At 42.2% G+C, this 20,449-nt stretch overlaps 2 protein-coding genes across 4 annotated transcripts in view; both read left to right on the forward strand.

Moving 5' to 3' along the window:
* suco (SUN domain containing ossification factor) overlaps positions 1-12,611 on the forward strand; it is a 36,120-nt gene extending 23,509 nt beyond the window's left edge. For 2 of the 3 annotated variants that reach the window (XM_068319152.1, XM_068319154.1), the window contains 13 exons: positions 251-271; positions 558-613; positions 1,451-1,542; positions 1,865-1,930; positions 3,328-3,411; positions 4,772-4,853; positions 4,949-6,277; positions 6,414-6,501; positions 6,605-6,709; positions 7,747-7,901; positions 8,177-8,268; positions 9,031-9,086; positions 9,631-12,611. In XM_068319152.1, coding sequence (XP_068175253.1) covers positions 251-271; positions 558-613; positions 1,451-1,542; positions 1,865-1,930; positions 3,328-3,411; positions 4,772-4,853; positions 4,949-6,277; positions 6,414-6,501; positions 6,605-6,709; positions 7,747-7,901; positions 8,177-8,268; positions 9,031-9,086; positions 9,631-10,197 — 2,793 coding nt within the window. In that variant the 3' untranslated portion in view covers positions 10,198-12,611. The remainder of the gene's footprint in view (positions 1-250; positions 272-557; positions 614-1,450; positions 1,543-1,864; positions 1,931-3,327; positions 3,412-4,771; positions 4,854-4,948; positions 6,278-6,413; positions 6,502-6,604; positions 6,710-7,746; positions 7,902-8,176; positions 8,269-9,030; positions 9,087-9,630) is intronic. The other variant, XM_068319153.1, reaches the window with a different exon arrangement.
* Positions 12,612-13,495: 884 nt separating this feature from the next.
* Positions 13,496-20,387, forward strand: mysm1 (Myb-like, SWIRM and MPN domains 1). Its single transcript, XM_068320347.1, has 20 exons — positions 13,496-13,565; positions 13,767-13,836; positions 13,915-13,985; positions 15,869-15,943; positions 16,025-16,109; positions 16,214-16,312; positions 16,492-17,038; positions 17,123-17,318; positions 17,393-17,523; positions 17,618-17,721; positions 17,808-17,885; positions 17,976-18,058; positions 18,133-18,187; positions 18,449-18,499; positions 18,757-18,831; positions 18,926-19,114; positions 19,194-19,326; positions 19,469-19,574; positions 19,716-19,773; positions 19,871-20,387. Exons 1-20 carry the CDS (start codon positions 13,510-13,512, stop codon positions 20,237-20,239), a joined length of 2,631 nt encoding a protein of 876 aa, XP_068176448.1. The 5' UTR covers positions 13,496-13,509; the 3' UTR covers positions 20,240-20,387.
* The last annotated feature ends 62 nt before the right edge of the window (positions 20,388-20,449 follow it).

Raw genomic sequence — 20,449 nt, forward strand, 5'->3', positions numbered from 1 at the left:
TGTCAACCGGTCTCATGAAAACTTACTGTTTGTCTGTCCATCTGTTTGCTTTGTGTTTCCTTACGGCTGCATTTTAGAAACTTCTTTCTAGCATTTTTTCTATTATAGGACAAACATCCAGTGTGTTCCTACCAGGAGTTTGTCTCAGAGTCCTGACTATAAGGAAATGCCTGCATTGTGTGTAGCTTAAATCAGTCTTCACTGATTTTTCTCTTTTTGTATTTCTTCTTGTGCCTTCCTCCCTCATCAGATGTTCATCAAGTATGTAAAGGTTAGTACCATTTTCTCTCTGTCAGAATGGGCTCTTTAATGCACTGGTAATGTTGCTTTTTTCTTTAAATGGGTGAGCTTTGGCAGACCGTCGTCTTTAAAGCATGGGAAAAATACCTATCAGTTAGAGCATGCACACAAATTGTACTTTAATTGGTTTGCAATTGTATTTATTTTGGTGGGATAGTGGTTGAATGGGTAAATTGATTGGGTGCACATGCATTGTTGGTACTGGGGCCAAAGTAAAGTTGTGGATGATATTTTCATTGTGTCTATTTTCTCGGCAGGTTGAACTCCTCTCCCACTTTGGATCAGAACACTTCTGTCCCCTCAGTCTCATCCGGTAATATAGTGAATGATTTTTATATTAATCTTTTATTCCAAGGCTTTTCATTAATTTAAGTAATTGAAACTCAAGGATTTTGGATGTCTATCTGTACAAGTATTACATTCACTGGTAAAATCAATGAAGTGATGTTTTTCTTTGCATGATGGTCTTATCCACTGCAGAACAACATATCCTCACAGGGACAAGGATCTTTTTCATAGCAATAGAAATATTGGTAAATGAGAGGAAATTGTTTGTGTCTGTCTTTAAAGAAAACACTGCTTCTTTCAGCCAGAAACAACAAACCCAACATTTGACTTTGGTTTTACAGTGTTTTAAATCCAAAAACAACTTCTGTGTCTGTTTATCTCATGTCATGTTAAAGTTCAAATAAATGGGTTTTGGGAACTAGGTCTAACAGATTATATAAGATTTTTTATGTGACTTCTTAGAATGCTGCACATTCTCAATGAGTGTGTCTCACTTGTTCACCTCAATGTTCTAACTGGACATTTATTCTTCACTGCTGTTATTTTTGACCACACAAAAGCCTGTTTTCTACATGAAGTAAGAATGTAGACATGCCTTTTACTTTGTAGAAGGACATGTCAGGGTCATTGAAGGAGCCTGCTGTTAACGTTTAATGGGCTTATAAAACATTCCTGCACATGTTTGCCAAAGACCAAAGACTACATGTAAAACGCTGACTTGCAATTGTTTCCATTTTCATTGCATATTTTTTCCGTAATTCATGCCATGTATTGTGCTTTGTAATAGGAGACCTTGTACTTTTCTGCTATTTTGTATCTTTGTGTGTGTAACACAGTCTGTGTGTGTGTTGGTGTTGTGTAGGGTGTTTGGTACCAGCATGGTGGAGGAGTATGATGAGATAGCAGAGTCCCAGTACCCTTCAGAGAGACTGGACTATCTGGATGAAGACTTTGGTAAATAAGACTGAATTTTCTTGGACATCAAAGACAAACTTTGTTTTTTTTATTTTGCTACTACTATAAGATGAGTGGACCTATCAACACAGTTCTAAGGTGATGTAATGGCAAGATAAATCATTGCTGCAAAAACAGCAGAGGAAAAGAGAGCGGTGATCTTGGTTACCAAATAGTTCATTCAGGATTTAACTCTATTATATTGACTTCATTTAGCATCATCTGACCTCTTGGGTTTCCTGTACTCATTAAAAATTTTATTATTCAATGTGTTTGAAGTATTTTGTATAGAATTTTAAATGACAGTGTTTACTTTTTTCAGACTTTCCCCCCGGCTACCAACCATCAGAAGACAAGGCCTCTAAAAACCTGCTTGGCTCAGCAACAAGTATGTATATGCATAAACGCACACAGAAGGCAAAGTCAGTTAAAGCTACAGTGATGTGAAAAAGTATTGGACCTGCTTCTGATTTCTTCTTACTTGTACTGTGTCTCAATCTGAACTGTGTTGGATCTTCAAAAAAAATTCATTGTGAAAAAAGGCAACATGAGTAGAGGTGAAAATTCCAAAACAAATGGTTCTGAATGATTATTTAATTAGGAACAAAGATTATCCAAAATGTAAGCCAATGCGGTATTTTCCCCCCTGAACTAAAATGCCAGTTGTGCCACCTTCATCAGTTTTGATAGCTGGAGATCAATGTCTGACATCTCTCTGGTGGACTGTTTGTGCAGCCGCAATGGAGGGTTTGTGAGCCTCGACTGATCTTTTCAAATTCCACCACAGACACTATGCCGAGGCCGTGATTACATTTTGTTTGCAGATCACCGTTAAGTATTAGATACACACACAAAAAATGAAATAACAAGCCACCCAATACTTTTTCACTATAGCTGCTATCAACAAATTATTACATTTGTTTTGGGTTTACATTACTATAGAAAACTGAATACAGAATAAGATATTAACACACTCAGAAGAACATATAGAAGAACGTATGTTTTCAAGACTTTTAGTTTGATAAGTCCAGTAAGTCTTTCTTCATTCTGTTGCCTTATAGTTGGGACTGTGGAAATCCTGAAAGAGGGGGGCTGTGCGAAACAGTGGGAGCTTTCCAAAACAGTCAAGGTGCGCTCTGTGCACACCTTTTGCACAAGTAACCTTGTGTACAAGTAGATTACTGGCAGGCCACATGCCCCTTTCTCTCGTGAAGAAAGTTCTGTTTGCATTTTTCCCCTGAAAGAGCCAGTTTTTAGTCATGCTTTCTGAACATGTTAATGTTTTTTTTCTTGAAGTTGAGGCCTTCAGTTCTTTAGGCTGGGAGAAAAAGGATTATTCAGTTCTATTTATTTTTAATTCTGAGGTTTGTGTGTTCTTCAATCTAACATAGAGGTTTGAAATTTATTTGCCTGGGTTTACTTTTATTTATGGTGAGGTCAAAGAGCTAGCTGTGCACTAATTTAAACATAACCTGCATTGAAAATTGATAATAAATGATAATGTGGATATAGGGGCGGGCTATAAGACACAAACTCGACTTGGGTTCGGACCTTTTACGAAGAGGAAATTTTTATAACCGGACTTCCGTGACTTTTAATTGAATACTCCTGCTTTAACACACACAGACACAGAAATATGGATTTGGGTTTGAATAGCATAAATGTTACACCTTGCACACGTAAATTGGTGCCATCTCTTCTTTGTATTAGCAAAGCCAGGGCTGATATTTTGACCTATGGAATAAAGTGAAAATAAAACTGTTTGTGACTGACGTTTTTTTCCAGATGCCATCCTAAACATGGTGAACAACATTGCTGCTAATGTGCTCGGTGGGAAGCCAGGATTGGAGGGTGGAACTGAAACAGGAGGTACTCATCCATCTTTAATGTGATGCATCCTGTTTTCTGTCCTGTGTCATCTTTCATGTCCAGGTCTCTATTAAATGCCCTGTTTTCATTATAATATGAACAAAACAAAAATCCAACCTTGTTGAGTGCACTGCCTTTAAATCTGTTTTTGTACCAGCGTTGAAGAGTTTACATATAATTCTGTAAAAGATACTAACTTGACATTGACTCCATTGGTGCGCCAATTACCTTGGTGCACCAGTTACTTTTCCTTTAAGAAGTTTTGCTTTAGTTATCAGCAGTTTTCCAAGTTATTCCTTTCCATATTTATCCTGTGAAAGATAAAATGTGTGCATCGGTCAGCTGTTGTTACCGGGAAGAATGTGTCTGTGTTGTGTACTAAAGACTGTAATTGGTCTCTTATGGATGAATGAAATCATAGGTACTGTAAAGACTGCTGATCATTCGCAGGACTGTAGATTTCACAAAAGGAACAGACTTCCTCAAGATGTAAAACAGAACAATTGTTGTTACATAACTGACCCGGCCTGGGAGTGAGCTACGATGTTTTTTGTTTTCCCTCTTGTAAAGCAGCCACACCTTGCCAGAGGGTAGTTTGAGATATAGCTATGGACTATTGTAGATGTAGTTTATAAGTAAACCAACTGTTTTCACTTCCTGTACCATTCCAGTAAAAATTATTGAGCTCAAATTATTCTGTTCTAGGTTTAATTCCATGACTTGATCTTCTTCTTAATTCCGTGCAACTACAAGAGGACTTGCTATGAGATTCTGCAGAACCCTAGTGAATAGAAACGATTATCATTCTCCATAGAGCTTTAAATCTCTGTCCCGCTCCTCCTTTCTCATTGTCGTGTTTACCCCACAGGGTGTTAATTCAGTAGGATTCTTACTCATCTTTTCCCCTGTTGTGAAGGGAAAAACGCCCCCAGACACACACTTTGACCTAGTTTTTGTATTTTTTTATAGGCTCCTTTTGCTCAAGCATTTCTCTACTTGAAATAAAGTGGGATTCATTGGGTGACCGATTGAAAAGGTTGTTCCCCAGTAATTTCTGTATTTTTTTCCATTATAAACTCTTCTAAGTTTTTACTGAAACTGAGTCTACACATTCCTGTACTTCTTATCCTAAAAGACACTCGAGTTGCAGCACTAATTTCCATTCATTTCAATAGTGCAAGCAGGGAGGAGATGATGTGGATGAGCGCTCAGTTCTAGCTGGGCTAGACTGATTTACAATATTTTAAAATTTTCTAAATATGGGCTTACTGGCCACGCAGCACAGCAAAGAGGCTCTGATGTAAATTGTTCTGTCTTGTAATCCTGCTCTGAGTTTATTGTGTGATTGTTCAAATAACAGAAAATACAACTGCAGCAGAGCACGAAAAGGGGAGCACAGAAGTTACACCCAAATCGTCCGAAACGACGCAAGTCTCTGCAATGTAAGACCAGTAATGTACCAGTTAACCACTGTTATTACAACAATTGAATTCCACTACCCTCCAAAATTCTAATATTCCTGTGTTTTTTTTTTCAGATCGGAGCCTGCAGAGCAGGAGGACTCTGCTGCCTCCAGTGACCCACCCCCCTCGCCACCTGACTCCCACGAAGACCAACGAATTGTCACCCTGGTAGAGGAGGACGAAGATGAAGAACCCAGACAGACTACTGTGACCCTGATGGAGGACGGGGAAGAAGAGGAGGAGAAGGCAGAGGAGACGACGAGGGAGGCAGGAGACAGGAACCAGTGGGAGAGTCAGACTTACTGTCCTTTCTCCTCCTTCTCCTCCTTGTCTCTGTCCTGTATGGTCACTCTGCCTGAGCTCCTCCATCGCTGGTGCTCTGCCAGGCTGGCCAAAGAGAGACTCCGCAGCCTCAGGAGGAAGCAGCTGAGCATTCACGCGCAGACACGGCCCGATCAGACCACCCCCTTCCCAGCACACACGCCTCAACTGAGCCCCGCCCTTGATTCCACACCTGTCAAAGAAGTCCTCCCCCTCACAGAACAATCTCCAGAACCCAATGTGCCTGTTATGAGCCAAAATGAGGGCATGAACGTGGGTGAGGTCCACTTCACACATCCCAACACTCCCGACGCCCACACTCCAGAGCTCAACATCATCCTTGAGCCTAGTAGGGTCACCATCATCCCCACAGATAGTCTGTCAGACATCCAGAGCTCCTTGTCGTTGCCAACCCCCACACATGACGAGAAGCTGCTTCCTCACATTAAATATGCAGCCTTGGACCCCATCCCTATTACACCCCTTCATGCTGTCTCCATCCCAGAGACACTAATGGCCAGCAGTGCCACCTCAACTCCTACTGTCAGCTTTCCTCCACAGCCCTTAGCCTCAGAGACAGGCTCCCCTGGTGTTGTGGTTCCCCCCCTTGTAGAACAGCCTGTTCAGCCTCTTCCCACTGCATCAAAGCCTGAAGAGTTCAACCCCCCTCCCACTGAGCTGCCAACAGCTGCACCACCGACCGACATACACTCAGATGCAGCGCAGTCAAGCACAGACAATGGAGACTCACAAATACATGATATCCAGACATCTCAGACACACTGGGAGCAGCGGGACTCCCCCAGTCAGGCCGGAGAGCCCCGTCGGGTGGAAGAACCAGTGGATGAGGACATCCTGAGCACCAATGGCCATCGGACAACTACCGACTTCTATGCAGAACTGCAAAATGGAGGAGATTACGCCAGTGGAACGGTAAATGGGAATGGTGCGCTGTTGAATGGGGGAGTGATGCACAGCTCCAGCCAGAAAGAGAGCGTGTTCATGAGGCTGAACAACAGGATTAAAGCCCTGGAGGTGAACATGAGTCTGTCCAGCAGATACCTGGAGGAGCTCAGCCAGAGGTATGACACTAGACACAGCAAGGTGATCGTAACTTGACGACTCCTTATTTGTATTTTTATCTTGAATTCCATTTGATTTATATAATCAAGAACCATCGTTTCACTATTAAATATAATTTATGATTGTGTGGCTCAGATATCGTAAACAGATGGAAGAGATGCAAAGAGCTTTCAATAAAACCATCATAAAACTTCAGAACACTTCACGCATTGCTGAGGAGCAGGTCAGTTCACTTGAAGGAGCTCAGATCAATTGTAACATAAACACACAAGAGATCAGGGCTTCATAGTGGTGACTGACGTGTGAATGTTGGTCCTGTGTTTCAGGACCAGAAGCAGACTGAGTCCATCCAGGTCCTGCAGAGCCAGCTGGAGAGCGTTACCAAGATGATGATCAATCTCACAGTGACAGTCGGCCAGCTGCAGAGAGAGGTAACGAAACTCAGATCGATTGCAATTTCTTTCCCTGGTCTTAAGTTTTGCGTTTCTACTTTTTTTTTGTTTTAAATCGTCAGAACTGATGTCTGGTTGTCTTGTAAGGTTTGAGAACTGAGGACTGTAAGATGTACCGTATTTATTCAAGTATAACGCGCAAAATTTTCTACCTAAAAAAAGAACTCAAAGTTTGGGTGCGCGTTATAAACGAGGGCTGGGGTGACACGCTTAGATGTATTAGTATACAGTATTATTTGCGCAATGACTTATTGGTCGTAGATATCGCTGACCACAATCGCAAAACATTGAATGCAACCACATCTCTCGACCCACAAAACGTCCATGGTCGATTTTTAGTAACAGTATCCAAATCATTTGCGTGGGCGATCTAAAATACCGGTAATTCATGATGGCTCATGCGCATCACTCCTGCAGAGGCGAGGCGTAATCAAGGAAATGGTATTCAATAATCAAATGCGTCATCAGCAGACCTTGTCGGATGGTGTCATTTCCGAGAATTCTTATTATCCGCTGTGACGTATGATATTTGATTATTGATTAGCATTTTATTAGCTACGCCTTGTCTCTTCATTTCCTTTCCTCGCCTCGGCCACACTGAAACGTGAGTTACCGGTAAGCATTGCTGGTGTATCTGATGATGAATCGGACTCTGACGGATTTTAAATACCGGTAAATATTGTTAATTTTATTTTGGTATTGTGTTCATAGTTTACGTTGTCAATAAATGATTTTTATCATGGACGCACGTGTTTAACAATGTTTGGCACTTACAATGCTTTGTCTGAGCCGAGAAAAAGTGAAACAAAATTTTATACAGATTTTTAATTGAAAATTAGGGATGCGCGTTATACACGTGTGCGCGTTATACTGGAATAAATACGGTAACCAGGCTATAATTTGGCCTAAAACTGGAAATGCATTTACAGTTTTGCCTTTTTGTCTTTTTATCCTTGTTCATGTCGATGTGGATAAAGACTTTAACATGCATGTGTTAAAATGCATACTTCCTGCAGGTATCTGACCGTCAGAGCTACCTGGTGGTGTCTCTGGTCCTCTGCCTGTCTCTGGGCTTTCTGCTGTGTCTTCAGTGCTGCTGCAGCTCCACTCCCAGCCCCAACAACAATGCTTCTACCCTTCCAATGAGCAACCACTACCCCAGCCCCAAGAGGTTGGATGCATGCACTTACGTACACATGCATACACACACACACACTCACACACACAGACGACATTTATAGGGCTTTACTTTTAAGTCACTATCTTATTTATAGCTGTATTGCTTCACCATCCTCAGGACTGCCATGTTTTCCATTTTTATGACGCTGCTTTTCAGCTCAGTATATTACATCAAACATTCTTCACCTGATATCTTGTTGCTAACATCAAGAAGTTGAAGTGGAGGCATTGTGCTCATCGATTAGTTAATGTCATTTTCTTTCATAGGTGCTTCTCCTCCTATGATGACATGAGTCTAAAGCGCAGGGTGACCTGTCCGCTTGTTCGCTCCAAGTCGTTCCATTTGTCCTCTACAGACGGTAAGAGCCCTGTCTCATAAACACACAGGAACACACACTGCACGCCTTTTCTAGTTTACGACCTAGAGGTTCCTCTTCTGTCTGCCCTTGACCAACAAGCAACATTATTTCTACTGTAAACATTTCCAAGACAGTTGCATCAGATAGCTGCAGCTCTTGTGACCCGAGTGATCACAGCTAACTGCTTCCCAGTGTTTTGTGTTCCCAACTCTCATTCCATCTATATCTTCACCATCTCCTCTCACATGCGCTAACTTGCCAATATCCCCGATGTTGCCAGTGCCTCACGCGACACACTCCCAAAAGAAGAAACTGGAGCAAGCAGTAAAAGATGAAAGTGTTTGATTCATTAAACCTAAAACTGCCCATGCTGGTCATTATGTCCTGTGTGCGGGTGCGTGTGCACGTGTGTGTGTGTGTGTGTGCGAGCATATGCGCCCGTGTGTGCCCTTGAGGCTGAGAAGCTGTCATTGCCACCTTGTGTCCCCAAGCCGGCTTAAGGAGTATAATATGAGAGCATGATGCTTTGCTGGCCAATGGACATTTGCAAGTAATAATCAATAATAAATGCGATGCTTGAATTATTTCCAGTTTCAGTAGAAATATTTATCTTGTCCTCAGACTTGAAGAAATCATTTGAGGATATATTTTTGTGTTGCATCTCTCAATACAGCTACTTGCAATGTCACTTCATGCTTATTACATGTATGTATTCCTGTTTGCCATTCCATCATTAACCTGGCCCCTCTCTCCCTTCCCCAGTAGGTCCAGATGACTTATACATTGTAGAACCTTTAAGGTTTTCTCCAGAGAAAAAGGTACAGTGTCTGTTTCAATTGCTGCTGTTGGCTGTGACAGCTGCTGTGTGTTTTCTAGTGTCAGTCAGTCTGTGCATTCAAAGTGCGAGAGCAGGGCGTAACTTAGCTCATCAGCCACTGATGTCTTCTGTCAGGACGTAGCCAAGGCGAGATTACAGCTGTAGAGCTAAGATCCAGCCCACTCCATTGACTGTTTCATTTCTGGGCAAATTTAGTATCAACTGCACGGAATAAAAAAAATATTTTTATATTAAAATCTCACCTCCTCTTCAGTACACCTTTTTAATGTGTGTTGAGGTGAATAAGCATGCAGTAGAGTGTCTAGTCCTCCACAGATGAAGGTCAGCTATTAAAACTTTGTTTAGAGCTGTGTTATTAGTTTGTTTCTTCCAATCCATAATTTCATCATTCCATTTTTAACCTGCCCACCCTCCTCTGAGCCATTGGTGTCCAGCACACGTTGGTTGAAGTGGTTGATGTGACTGGTCTGTGTCTAACTCTTTCTAATAACTACCATCCCCTCCTGTTTTTTCTTTTCCTGCAGAAAAAGCGCTGCAAGTCAAAGTCTTTGGACAAGGCTGATATTCTGAAGGCCATTGAGCCCCCTCCTCTAATCTCAAATGGGGGTCCCAAGTGCAACGGTTTCCAGCCATCCCTTCCTCTAACACCACCACCGCCCCCTCCTCCTCCCCCCCTTCCTCTTATGCCCCCCCCTCCTGCACCTAATCCTCCATCCTCTTCTCTGAAAGAAGTGTCATTACTGCCAACTTGCACGTCTAAGGACTTCCCCTTGGAGAATAGCAGCAGCAGCTCACCCACCCATTCTGAAGAGTGGTACGCAAGCTGCCTCCCCCCTCCCTCCCAGATAGTACCCTTCGCTGACCTGTGCAACGGCCACGACGTTGTTTTCCCGCAGCATCAACCTCTTGCTAAATCCCGCCAGGAGAAGCGCTCGATGAAGAGGCAGAAATTGCCTCAGACAGAGCTGCAGTTCCCCTCCATACCAGGAGAGGGTGTCGGATCTCTGCCCAGCCTGCAGCATCTTATGAAGGGAAACAAGCAGATCAGTGTTGGGACCATTGGTGTGACAGCTGTCTCCGGACATGTCTGACAACTCGTACTAAACTTTCTATCCACACACGCATATGCACACACACACACAGAGACACACACACTCACATAATGGTAGCAGACGTTTATAGTAAGGATGTGAGATCTTACTGCATCCCAAAGAATCAGATTTTTAACACCCTGGAGCTGAACCAGCAGTAACTCTGCACCATCCGGTTCTCATCCACTCACGTCAAAGACCTGTTTAAGGTTATGTGCCTTTATAACTGTTCTTGAACTTTTTAAAGCTAAAGACCTGACATTCAAAGACATGTTGGTGTGGTCCTAGAGAGACAGTGTGATGGGGAGAGGAACGATGACACTAGTCAAATACATTGAAGTATGCTCGAGTTTTTTTAAATTTCCAACTGGATAAGCACATTGTCCCATGACAGCCGAACACCGGTGAGCGCTATACCCCAGACTCAGCGCAGCGAGGAGGAACGCTGTCCTCCTTCAGAGTTCCTTCATCGATGGGAACACAGAAGTTTTAGCTGCTGTTTCTGGATGAAATGCCTCGTTAGAAGAGAACCACAGAGCATGAGAAATGACTTCGCTTTTCCTTATCTCTTCCTTTCATCCTTTGCCATCTTTTGATTTCCTCTGTCTTTCATTTATGTGGGACCAGTTGTTCACCTAAACTACCTGCTGTTTCCGTCTGTCAGTCTGTTCCAAACCACCAGACCTAAATGAAGAACGACTGTTTGCTTAAGGGTCCAAACATATTGGTCCTTTCTGTTTCCAATGTACCTCACATACGATGGCAGCAGATTCTACTAGTTCTCAATGACCTTCTGTCAGTTTGTGTGAGCTGGGACTCCACTTTTTGACACTTTAAGTTAACTGAAATTACACTGTTACAGTAGATATTCTGATTATGGTAGAGTTAAAATGGGTCCGGACAGGCTAGAGGTGAGCCGTGGAGATTTTTTTTTGTCTTGTCAGTTTTTTTGTTTTCCATCTGTAACTGAGCCACAGTCAAAATTTTGCTTTGCTTGTGTGTCTGTGTGCGTGTTTGTGTGCGTGCTTTAAATTATTTTCAAATAATGTTGGCAAACGTTTCAGGTTCAGGGTACAGTGTGCCATAGAAGCATGTTGGATGACAAAACTGAATGTTTACGCTTCTTTCGTGAACACACATCCTGCTGTGACCTGAGAGCCGAGTCTGACAGGCCAGTTTTATTTATCTATTTATTTATTTAAAAGATTACTTGTTGTTCTAACCCATCCACTGGCTTGTCAGTCTCCTTATTCTACAGAGTCCCAGGTGTTTATCCATGTGAGTATGTTACATAGAAATGTTCCAGTGCAATACACTCGACCATACTTGCGCGTGGTGAATGGCTCAACTATCTTTTTTTTTTTTTGTGGTACATTTCGTCTTGGGTTGTGACATTGTCACATCACACATGTACAGTCAGTCACATGTCCTGCGGCAGCTTTAGATGGCTGCATCAGGTCCAGTCTTCCGTGTCTTTGTTGGGTCACTAACTGATTTTAATTCACCCAGGTGATGATTTGGTGAGTGACTTATTGTTATAATCAGTTTGTCATTCAAGCTCCATTGGAAGTATTAGGTAATAACAGCGGTTGTCTTTTTTTGTTTTTGAACAGTTTCTGAGTGGGTCTGTGTGGTTTGTACATTTTGACAGAGACAGACTTTTCTCTCCCAAACAGCACCATTACCTCCTCTTCCTCTTAGCATCTCTTTATCCATGAGCACTTCTGCTATCCTCACCCCCAATGCCCAACTTTCTGTGACTGTGAAGTAAAAATTTTAATATGCCTGCTTTTATTGACCACTCCAACGTGTTCCCATTAGGAGAAATGAAATGCTTTGAGTCCACATGCTTGTTTTCTGGACTAGTTGGTCTTTCCATGGACCCTCACTCTCCTTTATCACCCAATCCGTTGTTCACTTACATTTTTTTTACCTTGTGTCTGCACATTTTGTATTGTAAATGTAGTTTGTGACTAAAAGAATGAATTGTTGGTGAATAAAGGGAAGGCAGCAGATGGGTATGAATTTGAACACTTAATGTGATTATGTATGTTCCACAACACAAACTCATGTTTTTGTTGTACTGTTTAATGTGCAGGAGCCTTTGTGTTAAAACTTTGATGCTTGCGGGGAATTTATTAGTGATTTCAAATGTGTGTCTGTGTTGTGAGAGACTTGGAATGCAGTCAACTCTCAACAGCGAACTGTGAGAATGAATTTTGAGAGATTGTTCTTATATGGCTCCTCATGCCTTTGTGTTTTTCTATCTTTTATGTCAACTTCTATCCTTTCTCTCTGTGATTGCTCAAAAAAACTGCACAGTATTTTTGAGCAAGAGAGTGTTACTACAGAACAGTAGTGCCATTAGAAACTGTGAATTTCTAAATAAAGCTTTTTTTGTTGTTGTCTTTCAACTTGTTTTCTGACTCTTTATTGCGGGTGCGTTTATAGCTGTCATCAATGTGGAAATAGCTCGTCAATCTTTCATCAGTCTAAAATTCTAGCAAATAAAATGGATAATTTACTTTTTAGCTCAATACGCAATAACACCTAATTGAAATGTTTGATGCTATGAAATTGATCAATAAAGATCAAATTGAATATGGGAATACTGGGTATTATGGACTGGGTTACATGCACCAACATAAAACATGACACTTGACTGAATATTGTATTCACTGACTTATTGCTGAAGTGCTTAAACCCACCCAGTATTTTTCAGAACTCAGAAGTTCTCAGATTTGGATAAAAGGACTAAATGCTGCAGAGGACGTGCCAACAGGAAAGCTGAATAGGCCACATGAAGTCTGAGATCAGAGCAAACTATTCACTCATTTTTACATTTGCTGCGTTATTTGACATGACGTGAAATCTGAATCTAATGGGGCTTTTCATGTCTTTTTAAGTTTGTATTAAATATTAAAGTTCAACTGCTACAAATTTAGGCTCATGGGGGGCTACCATTACTCTAAAAAGGGATTAGGCCTACTTATTTTTTCATGATTAAAAAAACTATGAAAGACATCCCTCTGCTTTTTGACAAATTGCACCCTGTAGAAGCATATTGTAAACAAACATGGGGGTTATTTGGTAATGTTACGGAATTTCCAACAAATATAAAAGATATATCTTTTGACCCCATGGGACAAATAATAAAAGAATAAACTTTTGGTCAGAAACTTGACTAACTCGTTCAGAACCATCCAGCTGGAGACGTTCGATCCTCCCGCCACACGGTGGCGTTGTAAGAAGTGCTGAACGCTGCGTTCGATGAACCTCCGTCCGCTCTGGTGTTGACGTTCATCCACCAACATGGAGGACGATGTGGATGTTGACATCGAAGGAGAGGGATTTGAAAGCAGTATTGGGTAAGGATGCTTCCCTTGTCAGGCGAATTGACGTTTATTGCGTTAGCTTGCCTTGTTGGTTGTAGCCCACGTTAGTTTAGACTAACACGGGTATAGTTGTTCATCCCACCGGGGAGCGGGTTACAGCTGGGGCTGACCGATAGCTGCCCTGCGGACATAGCGAGTGTCTCCTCTGCCCATCTTCTGCTCTGTGTGTCGCAGTGAACTGGATGGAGGTTTAATCCGGGAACAGTTCGTACAAACATCGTGGAAGCGCAATGCCGGGATACTGGTATGGCTCGATGAACGCGTCTGAATCGTGGGTGACCGTCGGTGGCTCTAATAACTCCTCTGTTTCTGTGTCGAGCAGCCCTGGGAGCTGGACAGCTCCATTAGCCCGGAGAACAAACAAGCTATCGAGAAAATGCTGCTGGAGGAACGGTATCCTTCAAGGACCGTGGCTGCACCACAACACTGCAAGTCATGTTGTATTGATGGCTTCACTGCCGTTTGCAGGTTTTTTTTCCAGACTTTACACGTGACCCCTTTTTTTGGAATATTTTTCAATAATAATAACAGGGCTTAAATCAAAATGATGAATTTATAAATGCAGAATTTCCTTTAATCGATGATGTGGTGGTGTATCTCTACCGCTAGGGGTCGCACCTGTAGCCCAAGCCTAGGAATGAATTTTTAAAAAAGCAGTTTATTCCTCCAGCCTAACACGATACTGCATTTGCATTGACGGAAACCATAATCCAACTATTAACCTCACTTTACAAGCTAGATGAAAAATAAGGCAAGTAGTTAAAGTGTAGTTTAAAAAAATATAAAACGTCCTATCTCACAATCTTTAAGACAGTTAACATTTTTTGAATGAACAGTTGCCCCTTAATCTCCCAATGCTGATGATTTCTTTTTCGGCACGTACCCAGTGGCGGGCCGTGCATTTCACACCTAGGCCTTCAGTGATGTTGTCCTTAGTGAAACGTGAATAAACACAACCCATAATACTATAAGCTGCTCCCACCACTTCCACCTATGTAGCGTTCAGGACTGAGGTGTTTATAACCTCTCTCAAATGGGACAAAAACCAGCGTCAGCCCCACTCCTTTTATTGTCACTCGCACAGAAGAACCCTGCATGTCACAACAAAACCTACTATAATCATCTATGACACCACAGCTAGAGAAACGAAATACAGACATACACTAACACATTACTAGATGTTGCATCACCTCTATCATGTATAACACAGGCTATTTTACAGCAGGGACACAAGTCTCTTTGTGTATTTCGACTACAATCACACAGCTGCACAAGTGCACCACATTATTTACACGCATCACAGAAGAGCAAGAATTTCTTTTTAGTATTTTTGCCTTTATTTCGTTACAATTGATTTGATATAAATAAAATTGAATTACCATAACATTAAATATGAAAACTTATAAATGACATGCTTGTACTCACCAAAACAGCTGTTCAAACGGCTTGTTTAAACACAAAATCCATTGTCCTTTCTTTCCTCAAGAACACTCCGTTAGCTAAAACAGGTTAGCTAATTCAGATTAGCTAGAGCAGGTTAGCTAGAAGAGGTTAGCTAGAAGAGGTTAGTTTGAACAGGTTAGCTCCTTCAGGGATTGGACCCTCATCTCACTAGAGCTTCTCTTTAGCGTCTGCATAGCGCCGCCTTCTCAGAGTGAGTATCCAATCACAGGACACGTACATGTCAGGTGAACGTGAGACCAGCAGAAGGTCTTAGTGGCCAACTCGTGATCTGATTGGCTATCGAATCTGTCTATTAACTATATGTTCCCTCTCACTCACAGTGCAGGGAGACCTGCATTCTAGATTCTGAAAGTCCTGGGCAGATTTCATTCAACCTGGCAACACAAGCCAGCTGAATTCTGATTGGATAAAACCTCTCTAACCTAAAAATAGAACACTGACCCAGTGTAGGCCTATGTCATATTATATCCCAGTGTATAATGATATATATTTATACACATATTTGAATATATGTATTTAAAGAAAATGCATTAAAATATAATTAACTTTTATCATAAATATCATGATTTCTGGTTATGTTAGACCAGCAGAGAAGGCCTTGCTGGCCCTGACCGCCTACCACTGCACGTACCCCACAATTATAAACAATCTCATGGAATGTTATCAAGTAATTTATGTGTAATTGAATCAATAAGTGCCATCTTTGCGAAATGTTAAACTGAGTTACTGTACGATCTGTTGTTTATTTGTTCAGCTACATGGTTTGGATGGCACTCATTATCATATCATTCAGTCCTTAACTATACTTTTAGATACTACCTTTCAGGTGAGAAGCTCACAGATCATATCTGGGAAAGTGACACTAACAATAAAACTACAGCAAATAAGTAAGTCAATTTTTCCTCTCGCATTCACACAAACACAGCAGCTCATTCCTAATGTGCCACATCTGGTTTTTTTGCGTCCAGGTCTCCCGCAAAGACCTCAAGTTCAGCCTCTGGCTCCTCTTCCCGTTGGTCCAAACAGGAGAAGGACCTGTTTGAAGAGGGCCTGGTAATCTTCCTTTCTTAACACAAGTCCTGTAACAGATTTAACACAGCTTGTATGCAGGCACTTTGAGAGTGTGTTCTAGATGGCTAATGGATGTTTGTCTGAAGGCTCAGTTTGGTCGAAGATGGACTAAGATTGCCAAATTGGTGGGCAGCCGTTCTGTTCTTCAGGTCAAGAGTTATGCCAGGAAGTATTTGAAACACAAGGTAATAGTTTCTTTTGTCTCTGTTATGGTGTGACCTAACCAGTACACAGGATGTACTCAGTAGCATTCCGCAAGCAAGCTCGTCCTTTCCTTATTACACAAACTATTTCGCAACCACAATGCATTCTTTTCATTGTTTTTAGAAATAAAAATGAGACCAATAAAAATCTGTTTTCTCAGGTTAAATCTGAACCCAGAGCTGCAGCCCCCTCTGCTGGAGCGGTTGTGCACCTACAACCTCGTCAGCCGGCTGCCAGCTGTGCATCCTCTCTCACTAACGCTGTACGAATAGAGAAACTTTCTGATGATGAAAACGAGGAGATAGACATCACTGACGGACTAAGTGATGATGAAGATGGTGATGATAAACTGCAGACTGCGGTTAAATCTGAACACTATGAATCAGAGCTACTCACGGCCTCTATGCAGGCAGTCGACCCTGCAGAGGATCAGAAAACGGCCAGTTTAACCGAAACAAAGGCCCAAGTTAGCCCCACGTCAACTTCTCTACAAATTCTTCATCCTTCATCTTCAGTCCCTCGCTCAGTGGAGGCTTTTGTGACTTCATTAGATGATAAAGTTGAGGAGAAAGTGTCATCAGCTCAGATTCAGTCAGGAGATCAGGTAGAACTGGAGCTGATGGGTAAGGAGAATGAAGGTCCGTTTGCCCAGGATGAGAACTCAGTGCTGACTGGCCAGCTGGGGGAGGCCTGTAGCGATGGGACAGGTAAGACTCCTGTTCTTATGGAAATGACGATGACTCCACTTCTTTCTCAATTTCATGTACACTCAGGTTGCATTTGTCTGCTAGTTTCTGCTGATAGGCCAGAAGACCAGGAAGAGGATGAGGAAGAGGAGGAACTCAAGCCTCCTGAGCTGGAAATAGAAATGGACATGGATACCATCACTGAGGATGAGAAACAAGCTATCCCAGAGTTCTTTGAGGGACGACCATCCAAGACCCCGGAAAGATACCTAAAAATCCGGAACTACATCCTGGATCAGTGGTAAATAGAAGGCGAATAACTTGTTTCATCGCAGCTCTGCAGGAGAAATGTTTTTTACTTTTCTTTTTACAAAGGTTGAAGAGCAAGCCCAAATACCTGAACAAGACATCAGTCCGTCCTGGCCTGAAGAACTGTGGTGACGTCAACTGCATTGGGAGAATACATACCTACCTGGAGCTAATTGGAGCTATCAACTTCAACTGTGGTAATTTTTGTTAGCCTTTAGCCTTAGCATTCTTCTGTTCTCAAAAACCAAATTTGGCTTTTTTTTTCTCTTGTGGAACCTTTTTCTCTCATAGACCAAGCGGTCTATAATCGGCCAAAGGTGGTGGACCGCTCCAAACATAAGGAGGGCAAAGATGTGCTTGAGGCCTACCAGCTTGCCCAGAGACTGCAGAGCATGGTACGTACCCGTCAGGTCCTAAACTCAGACACCAAACCTCTGGCATCTGAACTGTGAGCTAACTGCTGACTGGATGCTTGTTGTAGCGGACCAGGAAGCGCCGTGTACGGGATCTATGGGGAAACTGGTATGACCCTAAAGACCTGGAGGGACAGACTTATGAGGTTTGGAGGCTATCACACACAAAGCAGCATTTTCATGTTATGGATCACTTGGTTTATTTGCTGATTTTGTATTGGTGGTGTTTCCATCAGCATCTCAGTGCTGAGGAACTCGCTCTGAGGAGAGAGGAGATGAAAAAGCAGCCCAAACCCTGCAAGATGTCTAGATTCAGAGGGTGAGCATGAAGGATCCACTCAACGCATGCTGAACTAAGTGTGCATTTAGTGATCATGTTATTCTGTGTTCTAGGTCTTTTGATCCTTTCCAGTTGATTCCCTGCAGATCTTTTGGAGAGGATGTGCAGGTGAGGGAACATTTGTCACCTCAATCATCGCTTTTGCAATGTGAAGTTCTTGATCCACATCATCGGTTACTGTTCAAATTGAGGTCCAGCTAGTATGATCGGCTTTGACAAGCTGCTCTGCATCCTGCTGTTGTAAAAATCACTATATGTAAAATGCACCTCTGGAATCGATTACTGTATCTACATACTCATTTTTTTCTCTTCATCTCAAGGAACTTACATTTAAAAGATGTAAAAAGTTAATCTTTGCTTCCCCCCCAGGAGCCATTCCAGGTTATTGTGTGTGCAGAGACTCTTCTCATAATGGACATGGTATGCAGCTGGAAACACAACCACATGGATTCAGTTCTCTCCATAAGTCATACTGATATTTTAAGTTAGTATATCCTCAGTGTGTGTGAACTGATAAACTGTACATTTGTTTATTCACGGAGTTGCAGGGAAACCCTAAAAATTATTACCTGTTATCACTATACAAACTAAAACAAAGGTCTCATTTATTCTCTTGTTCATCATCATTTAACGTATTCTGAGGTTCCATAAATTGCCCAATGTGTTGTGATCGCCAGCATGCCCATGTGTCTCGGGGGGAAGTCATCGGTCTGCTGGGCGGAACTTTTATTGAACAAGAGAAAGTGTTAAAGGTAGGAAAGTCAGTGAAAAACAAAGTGGAGAATTGGGACGGATAGTGATTTATTGATAATATTTAGCGAAAAATTACCTTCTGTGTTTGTGCAGATCTGTGCAGCAGAGCCTTGCAACAGTGTGAGCACCGGTTTACAGTGTGAGATGGACCCTGTGTCTCAGACACAGGCCTGCGACGTGCTGTTGTCCCTGGGCTTCAGTGTGGTGGGCTGGTACCACTCACATCCCTCCTTCCACCCCAACCCTTCAGTACGAGATATAAACACTCAGGACCAGTTCCAGGTAAAATCAGCAAACATGCAAACTGGCATTGACTATGAGAGTGTGTGTGATCTGACTCACTGTGTCCTGATTGTTCCAGAGTTACTTTTCACGAGGCGGAGCCCCCTTCATCGGGATGATTGTGAGTCCATATGACCCAGCTCATTGTTCTCCCCACTCCCAAACCACCTGTTTGTTGGTGAAAGAGAGCCAGGAGCCTTCAGGTCCACAGAGTATGTGAGAGAAAACTTACACAAGATTCAAATCGTCTAAACGGTTGAGATAAAGAGGCTTTAAAATCAATTTGATAATGTAAGTCAGTGGATTCAGCACACAGTTTGTCCTCTAGCCCAGCCTTTCTCTGCCTCTTTCCAGAACTGCCCTACAGATTTGATTTCTTGTCATCACAAGACATTCCAGACTGGGCCCAGACCTTGAGGAGAGCTCAGTGGATCATCAACAAATACAGTCAATCACCCGGGTGAGAGAGAAGGACTGCAGCAGTCGTCTTGACACGTGTAGTCTCATTCTGTTTCTTGATTTATGTGATTTTGAACGTTTTGTCTTATTTGGAAAGCTTAATGGTGGAGTGTTTAAACAGCTCTTTCTCTTCTTTGTGCAGGAGTGTCCACATGGACAAATTCTTCCGAAAAGACTCTCATCTCACTTGTCTGGAGAAGGTCTGTTTAGCCTGTCAGTGCACCTACTGATTAAACATCTGTTTTACCTCCTTTGTCTCATTTCACTTCATCTCTTCTATTAATTGCCTCTGTTTAGATGCTGTCCTCTCTGGCCAGGTACCTGGAGCCCCTACCAGATGAAGAGGGAGACCTCTTCCTCACCCAGATTCAGGCCTTGTTCCAGTCAGACTTTATTGCCAAGCAGCAAGCCTCCGAACATGAAGAGGGCGAATCTTCAAATATGTTATTCAGACCAGATGACCCAAACGACCCTTCTTATTTTCATGTGGTCAGTGAGGAGAAGTCCCAAGAAGGAAGAAGACACTCCAGCAGAGATGCAGGCAGAGCTCCGGTCAGCAGCGTACCAGCAGCCACACACACCACTGACACAACCTGTGAGACAGACAGCAGCACAGTGTTACATCTGGGCTCTGTTCTTTCAGCAGAGCACGACTATTTATTGTGATGCAACACATTATTGTCATTCATACATTTTATGTAAATATAATTAGCTTTTTAAACTCATTAATATTTCTGATGCTTTATTTTCTAGTCATAGTGTTTCACTGAGTTTCTCAGTTTTTTTTTTGAACACGGAAATAAAATCGTGTTTTCATAAACTTTGTTCTTGTTTCATGTTTGTGTAGAAGCTTGTCATCCATATAATTTTTATATT

This window comes from Antennarius striatus, chromosome 7 (assembly GCF_040054535.1).
Source record: "Antennarius striatus isolate MH-2024 chromosome 7, ASM4005453v1, whole genome shotgun sequence".
NCBI classification, from domain to species: Eukaryota; Metazoa; Chordata; class Actinopteri; order Lophiiformes; family Antennariidae; genus Antennarius; species Antennarius striatus.

Coding starts and splice junctions, on each gene's coding strand:
- mysm1 (XM_068320347.1), top strand. CDS start 13,510: ATGGAGGACGATGTGGATGTTGACATCGAAGGAGAGGGATTTGAAAGC. Junction 17,039..17,122: donor GGCCTGTAGCGATGGGACAG/GTAAGACTCCTG, acceptor TTTGTCTGCTAG/TTTCTGCTGATAGGCCAGAA. Junction 17,722..17,807: donor CCCAGAGACTGCAGAGCATG/GTACGTACCCGT, acceptor TGCTTGTTGTAG/CGGACCAGGAAGCGCCGTGT.